Source organism: Hevea brasiliensis, chromosome 2, assembly GCF_030052815.1.
Source record: "Hevea brasiliensis isolate MT/VB/25A 57/8 chromosome 2, ASM3005281v1, whole genome shotgun sequence".
In the NCBI taxonomy this organism is placed as follows: Eukaryota; Viridiplantae; Streptophyta; class Magnoliopsida; order Malpighiales; family Euphorbiaceae; genus Hevea; species Hevea brasiliensis.
The window spans coordinates 123,093,873-123,111,188 of NC_079494.1; the positions used below are offsets into that span (position 1 = coordinate 123,093,873).

At 36.8% G+C, this 17,316-nt stretch overlaps 2 protein-coding genes across 5 annotated transcripts in view; one reads left to right on the forward strand and one right to left on the reverse strand.

Moving 5' to 3' along the window:
• Window positions 1-13,673, forward strand: part of LOC110669063 (BEACH domain-containing protein C2) — a 28,630-nt gene extending 14,957 nt beyond the window's left edge. Inside the window, exons 13-33 of one of the 4 annotated variants that reach the window (XR_002497622.2) lie at window positions 25-219; window positions 1,122-1,667; window positions 1,752-1,895; window positions 2,006-2,464; window positions 3,994-4,133; window positions 4,921-4,990; window positions 5,092-5,175; window positions 5,334-5,390; window positions 5,500-5,568; window positions 5,646-5,732; window positions 5,815-5,931; window positions 6,386-6,535; window positions 6,681-6,765; window positions 6,862-6,982; window positions 7,136-7,232; window positions 7,452-7,565; window positions 7,983-8,352; window positions 9,514-10,295; window positions 10,617-10,739; window positions 13,110-13,237; window positions 13,318-13,673. Coding sequence is in view for 3 of the 4 variants with exons in the window: in XM_021830529.2 (XP_021686221.1) it covers window positions 25-219; window positions 1,122-1,667; window positions 1,752-1,895; window positions 2,006-2,464; window positions 3,994-4,133; window positions 4,921-4,990; window positions 5,092-5,175; window positions 5,334-5,390; window positions 5,500-5,568; window positions 5,646-5,732; window positions 5,815-5,931; window positions 6,386-6,535; window positions 6,681-6,765; window positions 6,862-6,982; window positions 7,136-7,232; window positions 7,452-7,565; window positions 7,983-8,352; window positions 9,514-10,295; window positions 10,617-10,739; window positions 11,116-11,193 (3,888 nt within the window). In the remaining variant the exon portion in view is untranslated. Of the gene's footprint in view, window positions 1-24; window positions 220-1,121; window positions 1,668-1,751; window positions 1,896-2,005; window positions 2,465-3,993; window positions 4,134-4,920; window positions 4,991-5,091; window positions 5,176-5,333; window positions 5,391-5,499; window positions 5,569-5,645; window positions 5,733-5,814; window positions 5,932-6,385; window positions 6,536-6,680; window positions 6,766-6,861; window positions 6,983-7,135; window positions 7,233-7,451; window positions 7,566-7,879; window positions 8,353-9,513; window positions 10,296-10,616; window positions 10,740-11,115; window positions 11,602-13,109; window positions 13,238-13,317 lie in introns of those variants that run through there. The other 3 variants (XM_021830529.2, XM_021830531.2, XM_021830530.2) reach the window with 3 other exon arrangements.
• Window positions 13,674-13,951: 278 nt separating this feature from the next.
• LOC110669064 (cytochrome P450 704C1-like) lies at window positions 13,952-17,054 on the reverse strand. Its single transcript, XM_058142517.1, has 6 exons — window positions 16,203-17,054; window positions 15,717-15,932; window positions 15,326-15,622; window positions 14,914-15,240; window positions 14,461-14,664; window positions 13,952-14,218 (listed from the first exon to the last, which is right to left on the reverse strand). The coding sequence occupies exons 1-6, from the start codon at window positions 16,512-16,514 to the stop codon at window positions 14,039-14,041; spliced, it is 1,536 nt and encodes a 511-aa protein (XP_057998500.1). The 5' UTR covers window positions 16,515-17,054; the 3' UTR covers window positions 13,952-14,038.
• Between the last annotated feature and the right edge of the window lie 262 nt (window positions 17,055-17,316).

Consider the following 17,316-nt stretch of genomic DNA (forward strand, 5'->3'; position numbering starts at 1 on the left):
GACAGTTTGACTTGCATGTTGCAGATATGGCATGCTGTTAGCAGAGACAGAAAACCTATTCGAAAACAGTACCTTGAGGCTATTTTACCACCATTTGTTGCTGTTTTGCGGAGGTGGCGGCCACTTCTTGCTGGAATTCATGAGCTTGCTACTGCTGATGGTTTAAATCCTCTTATTGTTGATGATCGTGCACTAGCTGCTGATGCGCTCCCTTTAGAGGTTGGTGAATTCTCTGTCCTTGTCCTGCTTACCTTTTTGCCCCTTCATGGCCTGCAATCCTTCAACTGCCATTATTGTTGCAGGAATTCATGACTTGCAAACTAGTTACATTTGCTCTTTGCTATTGTCTTATGGCTATTGTGAAATGTGATATAGTTTGGGCTCTTTATTTTAGATGTTAAATATTTTTTCCATGGATATATACTGATTCTTTTGCTGTTTTGTTAGTTTAACATCATTCCATGTTTTGTTTGGGCTGAATCATCTAATGCTTTGCCTTAGGGGTTATATTGCATGTAAGGCTGAACTCATGGAATGTTGCCTCAAAAGTTCCCATGCCATGTTAATGTGTATGTGTATTCAGAGGCAAAGACTGGGACTAATTTGTTTATCCCATGATCCAGAATGGTGAATGAGTGAGTTTTGTAATTGTTTATTAATATAGCACTTCATATTTTAAGGTGCTTATTGGTGTGATAGGAAATTAGAGAATATTGAAAGAGGTATTTGCCATTGAATTTGTTAAAACATGTCCAGGTGGGTGGATGCACAAACAGAGTGCACGTATTGTTAAGCTTTAAAGCTCTTAGATCATCTGCAATTACTTAATTTCTTTCTTAACATGGTAACAGTCAAGTTCTCATTTTATTCATTGTCGTTATTAGTTTTACCCTAGCTTGGAGTAATATAATCATGGACCTAACAGCTAAAGATATATTTGCACGCCAACCCCCACTCTCTCATGCTTTTTTTCTTTAATTTTTGTAGGCATGCCCCTTGGGTTGCTTCTTATTGCCAACTTTGAAGTTTGAAAGCAAGTTGCTTTCTCGCTATTTAACAATTTTGTTAATGTCTTTAGTGTTTCTGCATTTTTTTCAACATTTCAATTGTCTTTCTTTTAGGCTGCTCTCTCTATGATCTCTCCAGCTTGGGCAGCTGCATTTGCTTCACCACCAGCTGCTATGGCACTGGCAATGATTGCTGCTGGTGCTGCAGGTGGGGAAATCTCAGCTCCTACAACTACTGCACAACTTAAGCGTGACTCTTCCTTGCTTGAGCGGAAATCAACTAGACTACATACCTTTTCAAGTTTCCAAAAACCTTTAGAGATGACTAACAAAACACCAGCACTTCCGAAGGATAAGGCCGCAGCAAAAGCTGCGGCATTGGCTGCAGCACGTGATCTTGAACGTAATGCTAAGATCGGTTCTGGAAGAGGCCTTAGTGCAGTTGCAATGGCCACATCTGCTCAACGAAGAAATGCCAGTGACATGGAGCGTGTGAAGAGATGGAATACTACTGAAGCCATGGGAGTCGCCTGGATGGAATGTATGCAACCATTTGACACAAGATCAGTCTATGGGAAAGATTTCAATGCTGTATCTTATAAATTTATTGCAGTCCTTGTTGCAAGTTTTGCTTTAGCTAGAAACATGCAGCGATCAGAGGTTTGAATAGTGTTTGTCTTGTTCTGTTATTGCATACCAGGTTGATATAATAAAATCACTTATTTCTATATATTTATTTTCTAGGTTGATAGGCGTGCTCAAGTTGATGTAATAGCTCAACATCATTTATCTAGTGGTATTCGTGCTTGGAGAAAGCTTGTTCATTGCTTGATAGAGATGAACAGCCTTTTTGGGCCACTTGGGAACTACTTGTGCACTCCTGAACGTGTATGTACAGAGAAAGCTTATCTTATTGTATCATATCCTATTTATCTTTTCTGGTTGAATTCTTATGCATTGTACTGAGGAGCTTTTCTTAAAAATGTAACCACTTGTAGATCTTTTGGAAGCTAGACTTTATGGAAAGTTCTTCAAGGATGAGAAGATGTTTGAAGAGGTATTATAGGGGGTCTGATCATTTTGGTGCTGCTGCTAATTACGAGGATCAAATTGAGAGGAAACATGATCAAGGGAATGTTCCTGTTCTGGCAGCGGAAGCAATCTCAATGGAAGGAGTAAATGAGGATGATGAACATGCAGAAATTGATATTTTAGATGGTAATGCCTATGACGCAGAACAGAGTGGAGAGAGTCAGCCAAGACCATTGGAAACAACCGATGAAAACCTGCAGCCATCTGCAGAATCAAGTGATGCTCAACATGCTGGTGACCAAGACTTAGAAAGTACATCAGCAGTTGCACCAGGATATGTTCCTGGTGACCTTGATGAAAGGATTGTTCTTGAACTTCCATCGTCTATGGTCCGGCCTCTAATGGTTGTGCGAGGAACATTTCAAGTAAGTTTCTCAAGCCTAACTAACATCTTTCTTTTTATGCTTGCACTGCTTTTTGTTCACTTTGTCTTACATTATTCATTGTTTGACATTTATGTGATGGAATTTTATAGTGGTTTCCTCATCAAATGAAAAAACATTGGATGCTACATGAATCAAGTAAACTCTGAACCAAATGAGGGAAAACTTGCCAAGTTATTCATCCATTAAAATCTTGCTTGGTTATCAAAATTTTGTAAATTTATGTACTTGAAAAATCCAGTTTTTTAAAACTTGGGGTTCATGCTTGGTTCATTTTGCTAGTTTTTTTGGTCATAACTAATAGCAAAGACAACAATTATTGTGGAGGATCATGGTGGTGTTGTGGGTAATGGATGGATTTGGTGGTTATGTGTTGGGTTGTAACTCCGATTAACCCTAACCTATTCATTTTACTCTAGTAATGTTTAAATTGGCAAGGAATAAAGTACCCCATCATTGTTACTCATGCACTGCACTGCCACTGCCAACCCCCCTCCTGCCACCACCATCTCAACATCACCATCACCATCACCATCACCATTGCTGCTGGCCTGCTGCTGCCATCGCCACCAGCACCACCACTTTGACGTTGCTGATGCCCCAACATTACCACCTCAACATTACTAGTTTACTAGTGCCGTGCCACCCTGAAACTGCCACTACCACCATCATTGCCATCACTGCAGAACCACAAACACCACTGCTGATGATGTTGAGGTAGTGGCAGTGGTGGCGGTAACAGTGGGGTTTTGGACGGGCAGCAGCAGTGATGGCGAATTGTCAGGATAATGGTGGTGATATTGAGGTGGTTTGGCAGTGAAAATAGTGGTGCAATGGTGGTAGTGGCTGTGTCATGCCAGCAGTGGTGATGTCAAGGTGGTGGGGTGGTGGTTGTAGCTGTTGCATATATTGTACTTGAAAATTAAAATGGTTAGTATATTTTTATGGATGCCCATATCCAGGTAATTTCACCCACAGAATTTGAGGGTTATTTCTTTCCACCCTTTTATGACCATTAAAATTTTATTTATTATGCATTTATGATTCATAACCATATATAATAACTTGGGTGGGTAAATGGGTGTGGGTGGAAATTGCCACACATATGGTGACTGATAAGATTCAGAGGTTATATCTGTTAATGATTAATGAGGAAATGTTGTTAAGTGTGTGGAAAGTGTGGACATAAGATGATGTTGCTGGGTTTCAAATGAGTGACAAATGGATTCTGATTTGAAAATTTGGCTTACAAGTTATAAATTCTATTCTAAGTTGGGTTGATAATTCTCTTATGCTGAGTGGGGATACTAGTATTGCACTCGTTATTCCGTTTTATCTTCCCTGCAACAAAAGGGGGGGCCTAAACACTTAAATATTTCCAACAAATGATTGTAACTGGGAGCACTGTGCTTGTTTCTTGTTTTAGAACTTGATCAGTGCAGGAAAGTGATGGTTTGGCATTTTAATTTGATCAATTATTACTGAGCATGGGAACCAATTATTTCTTTCAGGTAACATCTAGAAGGATAAATTTTATAGTCGATGCCACTGAAAGCAATGCTGTGGATGGAATGGAATCTTCTGAATCAAGAGACCAAGAAAAAGATCACAGCTGGTTGATTTCTTCCCTCCATCAGATTTATAGCCGAAGGTAAAGTTATTACAGCTTTTGTTAGTTTAATTGGAGTTGTGTTTCTTTAGTAGTTTTCTCATTTTAACAATTTGAGTGTCATATTTGATAATAGGTACAGTGCCTCTGTTTGTTTGAACTTTGAAGTAGGAATGAAATTGTAAACATGCAGATTGACCATGGTTCATAATGGAAAATTTGAACTTCAATAAAAGAAATGAGAATGATTTTTGGTTTACTTAACTGCATAAATTCTCCTTTCTTTTTTTACTACCTGTGGAAATGGGTCGATTAAGTGCAGCTGGCGATTTGTCGGTTTGTTTGATTTTAACGCTTGTCCTGGCATTGGATAATATGACATTTCGTTTGGTTCTGGCTTCACTGGTTGGCTGATCCAACCTGAGAAGCATGTGCTATTTAAAGAGAGCTACTTATTTAATGCAAAGTGGGTGTCGTGATGGACTTAACTGGGGCATTTCATATATAGTTTGTCAGTCAGTTTGTCACCCATTTGTAATCAGATGCGCGTCATATTTGTAGCAATGTTTGTTGGATGTGGAATGGTTTTGAGCAATGCCTTAGATAAATAGTACATAGCAATGATGGTCCCTTTTTATATAAAGTTTTTTTTTTTATTTAAACTTTTATTTTCTTCTTATTGTAATTTATTGCCCTTCATCTGGATAAATTGTTATTTTGTGTTATTGTCTTCATTGTAATTGCTATTTTGTATCTTAACGTCACTGCTTCAGCTTCTGTTTTGTCATGTTTTTCACTTCCCTTTTGTACTGGTTTGTCTTTGTTGCAGATATCTTCTTAGAAGAAGTGCTCTGGAACTTTTTTTGGTTGACCGGTCAAACTTCTTCTTTGATTTTGGGGTACATTTTGAAATATGCCTAACTATTTCTCAGATTTATGCTCATGTAAATAGAAGTCTGACCAAGAACCTTTCTCTATGGATTAAAATGTTGATTCCCAGTGTACTGAGGGGAGAAGAAATGCTTACCGAGCAATTGTTCAATTACGTCCTCCTCATTTGAACAACATTTATCTAGCAACTCAGGTTTGAAGTTGTCTTTTGGCTTTTATATTTCTTCAACACCTCAAGTCATTGGTGCTAGTATGCACATTTGGGTGTTTGTTTGTGTTTGTAAAATAAACTGGCTATCCATTAGTTTTTGCTGTTATATTTAAATTGTGTAATTGATTTTTCCAATGTAGAGACCTGAACAACTTCTGAAGAGAACTCAACTTATGGAACGCTGGGCTAGGTGGGAGGTATAAAATGAACTTAAATTATATCTTCAATCTCACTTACAATTGTGATTAAAATGCTCATTTCCCCTAAATTGTGAATATTAACAAGTAAAATACAACCACTATGCAGATCAGCAATTTTGAATATCTCATGCAGCTTAATACTCTGGCTGGACGTAGTTATAATGATATAACTCAGGTGGGTTTGTTGGGAATTATCTTTGTGTGTGGAAATTTTCTGCATTTGCTGCTAAATTCTTTTTGTTTTTCTTGCAGTATCCAGTATTCCCTTGGATTCTTTCTGATTACTGTTCAAAGAAATTGGATCTTTCTGATCCTTCTTCTTATCGAGATCTTTCAAAGGTAGAATAATTGGAATTTTTCTTTCAGTTACTGTACATTGTTCCTTTTGCTATTGTCAATATGGTGCCTTGTATATTTGCAGCCTGTTGGTGCATTGAATCCTGATCGGCTAAAAAAATTTCAAGAAAGATATTCTAGCTTTGATGATCCTATCATCCCAAAGTTTCATTATGGTTCTCATTATTCAAGCGCTGGGACAGTAAGTTCCTCTTGCATTTGATCATCTAAAGTTGGTGATTGTGTAGCAGTTGTACATTTGCGCAATTGGCTCTACAAAGATCGTGAATTTTGTTAATTTAAATTTTTAAAAGTTCCTTTCTTGTAATTTTATGAAAAAAATGGAAGAAACATTTTTCGGCAGCTTAAATAGTGACAAACAATAAGGGAATGGTGGAGCATATTTGACTATTTATGAGCAGGGGCAAACAAGAAGAAGAAGAAGAAGAGAGGGAGGGGGGGGGGGGGGAGGAGGGGAGGACGGGCTGCCATCTTTTCATCCTCATTTCTGCACCCCACGCCACACCCCCTCTCCAAAAAAAATAAATAAATAAAAGAAATTTGGGCTCTCAGCCACACAATTTTTTGAAGTCTAATTCCACCTCAATTTATGGGACTTTTTAATCTTATTGCTGATACTGATATTTCTGATACAGGTATTATATTATCTTGTTAGAGTAGAACCATATACAACCCTTTCAATTCAACTGCAAGGTGGAAAATTTGATCATGCAGATCGGATGTTTTCAGATGTTGCTGCTACTTGGAATGGAGTTATTGAGGACATGAGTGATGTGAAGGAATTGGTATGTCTGATAATTATCATGAAGGCAATGCATTATTTTATTATCCCCTAACTGTTTGTCCAATGTCTTTCTAATCATTTGGATATTGACGGTTGATAAAACTTTCTTTGGGATTGGGGTGTGTGTGTGTTCTTGGCCGTCTTAGGTTCCCGAGTTGTTTTATCTCCCTGAGATCTTAACCAATGAAAATTCAGTTGACTTTGGCATGACGCAGTTAGGAGGAAAGCTTGGTATGTTTTTCAAACAATTCTTGATTTCATCAATGGAACATGGTTCTAGTAACAGATTTTTGAAGTTTCCAATTTCATAACTCTTTAATTTTTCAGATTCTGTCAAACTTCCTCCTTGGGCTGAAAACCCAGTTGATTTCATCCATAAGCATAGGATGGCTCTTGAGAGTGAGCATGTATCTGCACATTTGCATGAATGGATTGATCTTATATTTGGGTAGGTTTCTTGCAGAATTATACTACTGTTCACCACTCATGTCTTATTCTTGTCAATGTCTTATTATTTTCAATCTGAGCAAGTTATTTATGGATAAAAATTATCAGTTACTGTTCTTTTAATTTCAAATGTTTGATGAGTTGGATTATGCAGATATAAGCAACGTGGTAAAGAAGCTATACTGGCAAATAATGTTTTCTTTTACATTACCTATGAAGGGACAGTAGATATAGATAAGATCTCGGATCCAGTAAGTTTGCTCCGTTATGCCACAATGTTTAGGATTCATTTGGATAGATAATGATTTGAAATGAAGGGGAATTTGAATTTGACTTTATGCTGGCATAGTTATAATTTTTCACTTGAAACACAAATCTAAATCTACCTTCATTTGAAATACTCACCTATCCAAATGGATCCTTGGGGTATTGTTCCTTATTTTCTTGTTCTTTGTATCTATCAACAAAAGGTACAACAGCGAGCTACACAAGACCAGATTGCGTACTTTGGACAGACCCCATCCCAACTTCTGACTGTTCCTCACTTGAAGAAGAAGCCATTAGCAGATGTTCTTCATTTGCAGGTCTGATCTTAGCTAAACTTCTATGCTTTCCTGTCTGATAAAGTTTTGGATGAATGCATTTCTATCTGTGTACATGTATTTGCACATGTTCAACTCATCATTTTGGTGCCTAAATATACTGTAGTGTAGTTTGTTATAATAGATAGTATTGCTTGAGATCTTAATGACAGAATTCCCCTTGACTATTAATGAGAGGCCAAAGAATTTGGAAGGCATTTGCAGCTAATCCATCCCTTAGTTGTGGTGTGGATGTTATAATATGTCTTACGAAATTTGTGGTGCCGTTGATAAAAATTTAAGCTCCTTTCTCACAGACTCTTTATGTAACTAGAGGTGGCAACTTGCTATTAATATGTTGTGTCCTGTGGGGGAGGATTAATTTATGGTACAGTAGCCTGACGTAAATTTTCACGTCAGACTATCTTTCGGAACCCAAAAGAAGTCAAACCATATGCTGTTCCAGCCCCTGAGCGCTGCAATCTACCTGCTGCCGCCATACATGCATCTTCGGATACTGTTATAATAGCTGATATAAATGCCCCAGCAGCACATGTTGCACAGCACAAGTGGCAACCCAACACCCCAGATGGACAGGGTACACCTTTCCTTTTTCAACATGGAAAGGCTGCAGCTAGTTCTGCCAGTGGAACATTCATGCGCATGTTCAAAGGGCCAGCTGGATCAGATACTGATGAATGGCATTTCCCCCAGGCATTAGCATTTGCTGCGACTGGAATCAGAAGTACAGCTGTTGTTTCCATCACATGTGATAATGAAATCATCACTGGTAAGCATTCATTTAATCATAAGCAATCCTCAACATACTTGTGTTGTAAAGTGCTTTCTTTCCCTTCTAAAGACTCTACGAAGTCTCAAGAATCTGATTTTAGGATTTAAGGAGGCGCCCTCTATGGCAGTATGCTGTGGTCAAATACCTAAGTGTACTTCAGACTGTTTAGAGTACTGGAGAAATTAATTCCGAAAAAAGGAAGTAGGAAATTTAAAATGGACTGTTGCAACTTTTGGGTCATTAAGTGATTTCAGTTTTTATCTTCTTCTCTCTTTTAACATTTTCTGGAGGGGAAGCCAGGTAGTTGAATATTTTGATGCTTCCACAATGGAGCAGGCATCTAATGATAAGCTGGCCCATTTGCATTAATTCTTTGCCTTTTACAAAACTTGTATGTTGTCCCATTCAGATCAAATTGCAAGGAGATATGTCTGAGTGAAAATCCAATTGATTTGAATTTTGAACATTACAAGTTCATTGAACCTTTTAACAGTGAGGAGTTAATGATAGAAGTGCTTAATTGAAACTAGAGCTGATTATAATATAGCACTGATAACATTAGTTTTAGGGTTTGTAAAACTCTTGAACCAGATAATGTTTTTCTCTCTCCTGAACTTCGTGTGTTGGTTGAAAATTTGTATCCCTTGATTGTGGGCAAGCATATATCCTGGATGATGCATGGGTAGATACTACTGGAGGAACTATTTTGAAGCTGTGTTCTTTTTTCCCTTAACGTTTTTAGTTGAGCTTAGAAGAGGATTACCCCTCTCTCTCTAACAGAAAGGGTAAAAATATCCTTGTTTTTAATGTTTCTGTAAAATATTTTTTAGATTAACTTGAAGCAAACTGTTATCTGTGGTTTGCTTTCTGAGAAGGTAAAAGAAAGTACTGAAGGGAAATCTTGATATTTCTAGTCAAAGTTCCAGCATATATTCATACAGGTTACAGTTTTTGACAGTCTAGTCATCTTTTTTTTTTTCCACCTACATTTTTTTCATCTGTTCCCCCTCTCCCCGCTTTTATGAGCATACTTATGTCTAGTTTTAGCTGAGTACTGGAACTTTGTGTTAAATTTTGGCTGGCTGTCTTACTCAACACCCAGCTTTAGAATTTGCACTTTTTTTTTTTAAATCAATAAACAAATTTGTGATTGTTTAGGTGGGCATGTGGATAATAGTATCAAGCTGGTGTCATCAGATGGAGCAAAAACCTTAGAAACAGCCATTGGGCATTGTGCTCCTGTCACTTGCCTTGCTCTTTCCCCAGATAGCAACTATCTTGTTACAGGATCGCGGGACACTACTGTATTGCTCTGGAAGATACATAGGGCATTTACATCACGGTCAAGCAGCATATCAGAGCCTTCCACAGGTGCAGGCACTCCACGCTCAACCAGTAGTGCTCCAGCAAATGTCTTGACAGACAAAAGCAGGAGGTGTCATATTGAGGGTCCAATACATGTCCTCCGGGGTCATCGCAGAGAAATACTATGTTGCTGTGTCAGTTCAGATCTTGGAATTGTTGTTTCTTGCTCTCTTTCATCTGATGTTCTATTGCATTCTGTGAGGAGGGGTCGTTTGATCAGAAGACTGGCTGGTGTGGAGGCCCATGCTGTTAGCCTTTCATCTGAGGGGGTTGTTTTGACGTGGAGCAAATCTCAACATACTCTAAGTACCTTTACTCTTAATGGGGTGCCAATTGCTAGAGCACAACTTCCTTTCTCTGGCAGCATCAGTTGCATGGAAATTTCTGTTGATGGGAAGGGTGCTTTGATTGGAATGAACTCATGTTTAGTAAATGATGGAAACTGCAATAATAATTTCAGTATAAAGAAATCAGGAGCTGAAGATTTTGAAAGGGAATCAGAGAAAACTGAGGAAGAGAACAGATTGGATGTGCCGAGCCCTTCAGTTTGTTTCTTGGATTTGCATACATTGAAGGTATGAAAAACAAAGAATTGTTATGTGGTTGACTTGCATTTTTATTTTGCTAAATGCTACAGCTAGTGGTGATTACAGTTGTGAATTTGGGAACTTGTTATATTATTCTAGGGATGCTTTCTTCTCCCCTTTGATTGAACACTCCTGTTGTCTTTTATTTAACAACTATGCATATCTATCCCATTTTGAAATTCGAAGTCAACTGGGCGTTTTTAGTCATTATATGGCGTTCCGTGATTATCTTTTTAACCAAGCAACTGCTAGGTCTCATTATTGACTAGTGATACTTTACTAACAAGCAAGAAATGCATGTTACTCCAGGTATTTCATGTATTGAAGCTTGAAGAAGGCCAGGATATTACAGCTCTGGCTTTAAACAATGATAATACAAATCTGTTGGTGTCAACTGCAGATAAACAATTGATAATCTTCACTGATCCAGCTGTAAGTTGAATTTCTTTTTTCCCCTTTCATATTCGGGATTTTTAATCAGTTGATTCTTTTCCATCTGCAATATTTTTCAGTCCAGTTTAGAAGCATGTGCTTAGTTTGCTTTTGCCTGTATTAGATGGCTATTGTTGATTGATCTTTTGAAGCTAGATAACAATTTAAAGTGATTTTATATAGCATTATTCTTCAACATGCCTGGCTATCTTTGTGTTCTTAACTTGCTTAAAACAAAACTTTTGTTTTACGGAAGATGTTGTGATGATATTTATAACCAGTAAAATGTTTCATGATGGTTAAGGAACTGTTATCGTGATTGAAATGCTTATTATTAAGTAAATTTATCATGAGTTGATCCAATTTCTTCTGGCAGTTGAGCTTGAAAGTGGTAGATCAGATGCTCAAGCTTGGTTGGGAAGGAGAAGGGCTGAGCCCCCTTATAAAGTCATAGGTTTAGGCCACTGAGTTTTGATTAGTTGAATAAGGATTACAGAAGATACGCAAATACTACTAGGATACCACTAGAATGTATACAATGGAATGGGTTGCTCCAGTGCAGATACCAAGTCAATTGCTGAACTGGCAGTGTAACATATGTATTTGAAGTGCCTTGTTTCCACACGGCATTTCTACGGTTTTTTTTTATTCGATTGAGTTGTAGTTTGCGGCCATTGAGATTGAAGATGCAAATCTCTGCAGCTTGAGCTGTCCATTTTTGGCCATAATTTTTTTTTTGTTTTAATCTTTTTTGATATAGTGAATGAAAAATACAAGAGTTATTCAGTCTTGTATCATTTGTACATGTAGTTTTTCCATGGTATATATAAATTCATATGAAATTATTTTTCTTGCTTGAAAACTGAGTATAGTTTATTAGAAACAGTAATTGCAATTTATACAACAATGGTTATTTAAATCTCTTATTAAATACCAATTAATACCTAAAGCTTGTAATAATAATTGCCTTTCTTTTATTCTTTTTAAAGAAACTCTGAATTCTGGGTTAGATTAAAAGTTAGAATGTAAATAAATGTTTTGGCCGTAAATCATTCTTATACAATGTCTTCTTCTTATTAATGTCAATTGGTTGGATTACAGTTTTAAGACTTAAAAGGATTAATCTATTGGGTAAAATTGTGAATAGACAACGAGATGTTAAATTGTTGAGGTCCACTCCTGAGGAAAAAAAAAAGAATAAAAAGTGAAATATTTAAGCCTCTGTTACCTTGAATTTTCATTGTAGGATTTAGTTCACCGCAAGCTCGAATAGAGTTTAGCTTGAGATTTATGAAGGGATTAAAAAAATAATAATAATAAGAACTCGGAATTAACACTACTAAAAAAAACTTGTTGGGATTTAAAACAATAACAATTTAAATGTTAGCTTGAGCTTTTTTGTTTGGTCCGTAAAAGATTTTTTTTAAGCTTGGTTTGAGATTGTGGTTAGACGTTGAAAAGCTTATTTGTAATTATTATTTAAAAATATATATTTTTGGACATGAAAAAACTTTTATAATTAAATATGTTAAATTAAATTTAAAAATTATTAATAAATATTTTTGATTTAATGTTTTTATTGACAATTGGATCTAATTAAAGGTTTCAGTTTAAGTGGGAATCCACAGATTACGTTTAAGGTTTAAAAGAATCGAAATCAATAGATTGATGAAATAAAATAACAGCCCTAAAGAATTTTGGAACATGGACCGTCAGATTAGCTGAACGGATATTGCCATTGCCCCGTTGCCATTGCCCAACATCTGCGAAGGAAGAAAGGAAGTAGAGTTGGGACTTGAGAGAGAAGGAAACAGGGATGGGAGGGAAAGGAAGAAAAAGGATAGAGAAGAATTACGTAGCGGCGCATGGAGGCCGCACCCGTCGCCCGCCGCCACCCGACCTCTCCCAAGTCGACGCTCTTCACTCCAAACTTCGCCAGATCATGTCCTTCACTTCTCATCTTCTTGATGGTTATCTCTGTCTCTCAATCTTTATATATGCACAGAAATAGTTATGCGGATTTGTTTCGTGTTTTTAGGTTCTGCTAATCCTTCCAAGTCTACTGAAGAGAAAGTAGAAACGGGGAGGCAGTGATGCTGAAACTGTTCCTTCCATTTTGCTTCGTCCGTTAGGGTTTTGTTATGGTTGTAAGACTGTTGAAAGTTTTCTCTCGGCTGCGTTTTGGTGTGAATAAAAGTCACATCATTGCTCAGCCTTCAATTGCTTTAGAATTGAGATAAAATGTTTAATGATGAATAACAAGTATGTTATCTCTATCATTTGCCAATCTTCTTGAATTCTTCCTTTTCACAGACTGAGCTCAGGCATGTTTTTTGAACATCTAGATGATCACATTTTAAATTAATTTAGGTTTTTGGAAGCAAAGGAGAAAAAACGCCAAAAGTCCAGAACAGGAGAATTTGGACTTTCCTGAACGTGAACAGATAAAATTTGGATATGTTGTCCAAGCTCCACCAAAATTGGTTGCTGTTCCTAAGGTAGCTTTGGTGTTTCTTGATATTTACGTGACAGATTTTTAAAACATTAGTTCAGAATAAGATGTTTCTGTTTTCTGCAGGTACTTAAGAATGTCCCAGATGCTTCACGAGAAAGGATTCGGTTACAGATTATTGAGGAATACAGGAAACGTAAAGGACGGACCTCCAGACCAGGGCTTAAGCTTCCTACTGTGACTGCAACACATTGCATGTAATTGGTCAGAGCTTAATGCTTCATCTTAAGTCAATGTCTTTTTGTGTTTGTAGGACCAACACATCTTAATGAAGGGTGTGATACGTGAGGACTGTAATTGGTGTCTCATGTGCTTCAATTTTGTTGTCAATTGGAGGCTGAAAAGAGGTCCATGATAGAGTCTATAAATTCTATTGTCATCATTATCAAATTAGAACAGGAAAACCCTATGATTCATTTTAACTTCCAACAGCACTGTTTCCTTTAAACTGCTGCTGTCTATGTCATTTTGCCTCTTGTTGCAAGTCTGGAGTGTTGATGGATTAAAACTACAGTGTCAGTAAATAAGTGCTTAAGCCTGGTATTGCAAACACAAATCATTCCTCCGTGGGAATAATCATGTCGATGGGCGTCTGAGGGCCTCTATACTAATCTTGAGGCCTATTTGCAAAGATTCTATTACAAGTGATGTCTACTCGAAGAGGAAACAGCATTTCAGTACTTATAAACTATGCTAGAAATTTACATTACGCTTATTCAAACTTAGCAAGCTGCCTTCAACTTCCTGACAACATTTGGTGCACAGGATAAACAGAATGAACTATTTCTTACCCATGGAGCGCACAAACATGGAGGCCTCCGTCAATGCGAAGGTTAATCATTGTCCTATAATTAACAGTTTTCTTTTCATCTCTTAGTTTGAAAACGAAACACCCTATTAGGACAGCTGAGAAGATCTTCATTTGCCTATAAGCAAATTCCTTTCCAAGGCAAAGTCGTGGACCTGCCTGAAACCAGAAGAACCTTCATTTTAGCTAGATGATCAATCGGAATCCATAAAATGAAGCTGACCTTGCACTGGATATAGGTTTTTCCTTGGTATATCATAATATTTTTTGTCACTGAGATTTTCGAATGTTAACCAAGAGAATCAGACATTCATGTTTGAGCCTAAAAGAAAATAAAATACATAAAATTCCAGGAAAGGGTTATGAAAAAAGTAGGAATGGTCATCTGCATTTGAACTCACCTGGAAGGCTGTAAACTTGAAAGGACTGCGTTGGCGAAACATACCATCCTCATTAAGCCACCTCTCTGGTTTATATTCCTCAGCGTCATCACCCCATATGAATTTCATCCTGCCCATTGCATAAGGTGCATAAGCTACCATATCTCCTCTCCTCACACTAAACCCATCTGGCAGAATATCATCAGAAAAGCAAATCTTCGCATCCTGTCAAGCAAAGAGATTTGAGTTAAGAAAATTACTGCCAGCAAGACATAATATTAAATTGCAGAACCTACAAACAGTCAATAATAAGATAGAAATAAGTTGGGAATCCATTCAATCTTATTGGATATATATATTTTTTTCCCCTTATAACATTTTATGTAATGAACCATGCGCTGAATATTTGCTTGAGAATTTAGTATATAGACTAAAAGAGTAAGCAATTATTTAAGATTATATTGCTGTTCTTACCAAGGGCACAGCTGGATAGAGTCTAAGGGTTTCAGTTATAGCAGCATGGAGATAATTCATCTTTTCTAGAGCTTCTTCATCAACACTGGCTGCAAATTCTGCAAAATTTGTGATTTGTTTCCCTTCAGTCGCTTCTCTTACCTCTTTTGCAACCTTTTCCTGAACAGCAGGATTTTTACAGAGCATGTAGATGAACCAAGATAGAGTAGATGCTGTTGAATCTTTGCCGGCAATCAAGAAGTTCAGAACTAAATCTCGCAAGTCTGTTGGCTCAGACTGAGTCACTCGCAGGAATCTTGATAAAATGTCATCTTTCTTTTTCTGCATCTTCCAATTAGCAAGAGAAAGTAATTTTTTTTTTTTTTGCTTTCAAAACTAATCAGAAATAACGATTTCAAAGAAAGTCACTCACAGTCACAGCGAAATCATCTTTCAAGTTCTGCATCTGCTCAAATTTATTATTGATTAGCTTATAAACAAAATCATTAACCACTTTGATTCTTTTCTTTAATGTAGCTTCGGATCCTATGTTTAGAAACCTCTTGATCTTCCATAACACATCTACATATCGCCTAACGGTCATTGCACTTGCATCGTCAAAAGCATTGCTAAATTTAATGCCTTCTTCATAGGAGCCACACAAGCTGTCTAGCTCAACTCCAATTAAAATCTTAAATATTGAATCCAAGGATGATTTCATGAACAGATCCTACATGAATTGTTAGATTCTAAAGTTAGGTGTGTACAGCAAGAATTTAGATTGTTTTCTCTGCGACCATTTGAGTCATCAAATTAAGAATAACCTGTATATCCATTGACCGGCTAGATTTTGCAGTTTCAGACACAATATCTGCAAGTTTTGCAGCATTATTCCTGAAGACTACGCTGCTAGAATCCCTTAAAGCCTTTTTGGAGAACTCATAGCTTGAAATCTTTCTTTGCTGGTGCCACTTCTCACCATCAACAGTGAAAATTCCATCGCCTAGTAAATCCTTTAAATTCTCGTAGTTATACTTTCCCTATACAAAATGTCCAACAGCAAATAAATCATGAGTTTTTACATATATTAAAGTTTAGTCTAGATGGAAAAATTAAACAAACTCCACTCAGACTGCCTATGGCTAAAACTGCAGCTCAACCAAATCAATAGTGGATTTGATCCTAAGACCTCTAGAGGCATTGAACAGCTTAGTCAATGACTGGTTTGGATTTTAGAGTAATCTAATAAAACATTTCATGCTTTTTACAGATTTCACGTCATACAAAATGTAGGTTAGATGAGGACATACCTTGCCATAATTCTCAAAGTTTGTTTTTAGTATGTACTCAACGTTTGCCGGGTCTCTGGTGAAAATCATATTTCTAAAAGGGCTGAGCAACCTGTAAGTCTTATATTTCCCAGCAAGATCAACCACATAATCATGCATTCTATTGAAGTTGAGAAGCTGGTGAAAGATTGTGCCACCAACAGGATGGTACTTATTCTTTCTCTGCTTCTTCTTCAACTTCCTAGTGAGGATTTGGAAGAGTAGTAGAAGAGAAGGAATTAGAGCCAAATCTGTGAAGGTGATTGGATTGGAGAGAACATCTTTGAAGGCCATATCGGATTGCAGTGAACCAGGTAAAGAATGGTCGAAGACTTTATAATGAGATTAAAGAACAAATCGGCACTATTGAGTATGAACATAGAAGTATTAGGTCTATTGACTTCATGCAGCAAGCCAGGAAAGTGATCTCTAAGTGTATTTAACTTTATAAAAGCCATCAGAAACAATGGTCCAGCTTTAACTAATCAAAATCATTATAATAATTTAAGACTTTGTAAACATTATTCCTTTTACATTGATTTTGAAGTTTAAGAAAAATTTGTGATTTTACAATATTAACAATCTAATCATTCTAGATTAATGTAGATAGTTGGAAGCAAAGAAGAAGGAAGAAGCACTAGAAATCCAAAACAACAGAGAGAGGATCATTAGATGGTTTCCTAAACGGAGGTTAAAAGACATCTAGCTCTTAAGAACTTCCTGCGAAGTTGATTAACACACTGCCATGACAGGAATAAAAGGAAAATGAAGAAATAAATTGAAGGAAGATATATATAGGCAATGCGTGAAACTATCTTTAGATAGTAATTTCCCCTCTCGGTGTAATAGGTTGAATAGAAATTCTATCCCAGGATGCAATACTTAATAAAAAATTAAATTTGCACTACTTGATTTCTTCTACTATAGGAACTCAGCCCAGGAAAACAACAGAAAAATTTGAGAAGCAATATCAAAAAAAGAGAAAGAAGATAGCATTTTTAATACTTTAAAACATGAAAGATGACGCTTTTAATACTTTAAAACATATTTATGGATATCAATAGACATTACCAAAAAACATACTATTTCAATTCAA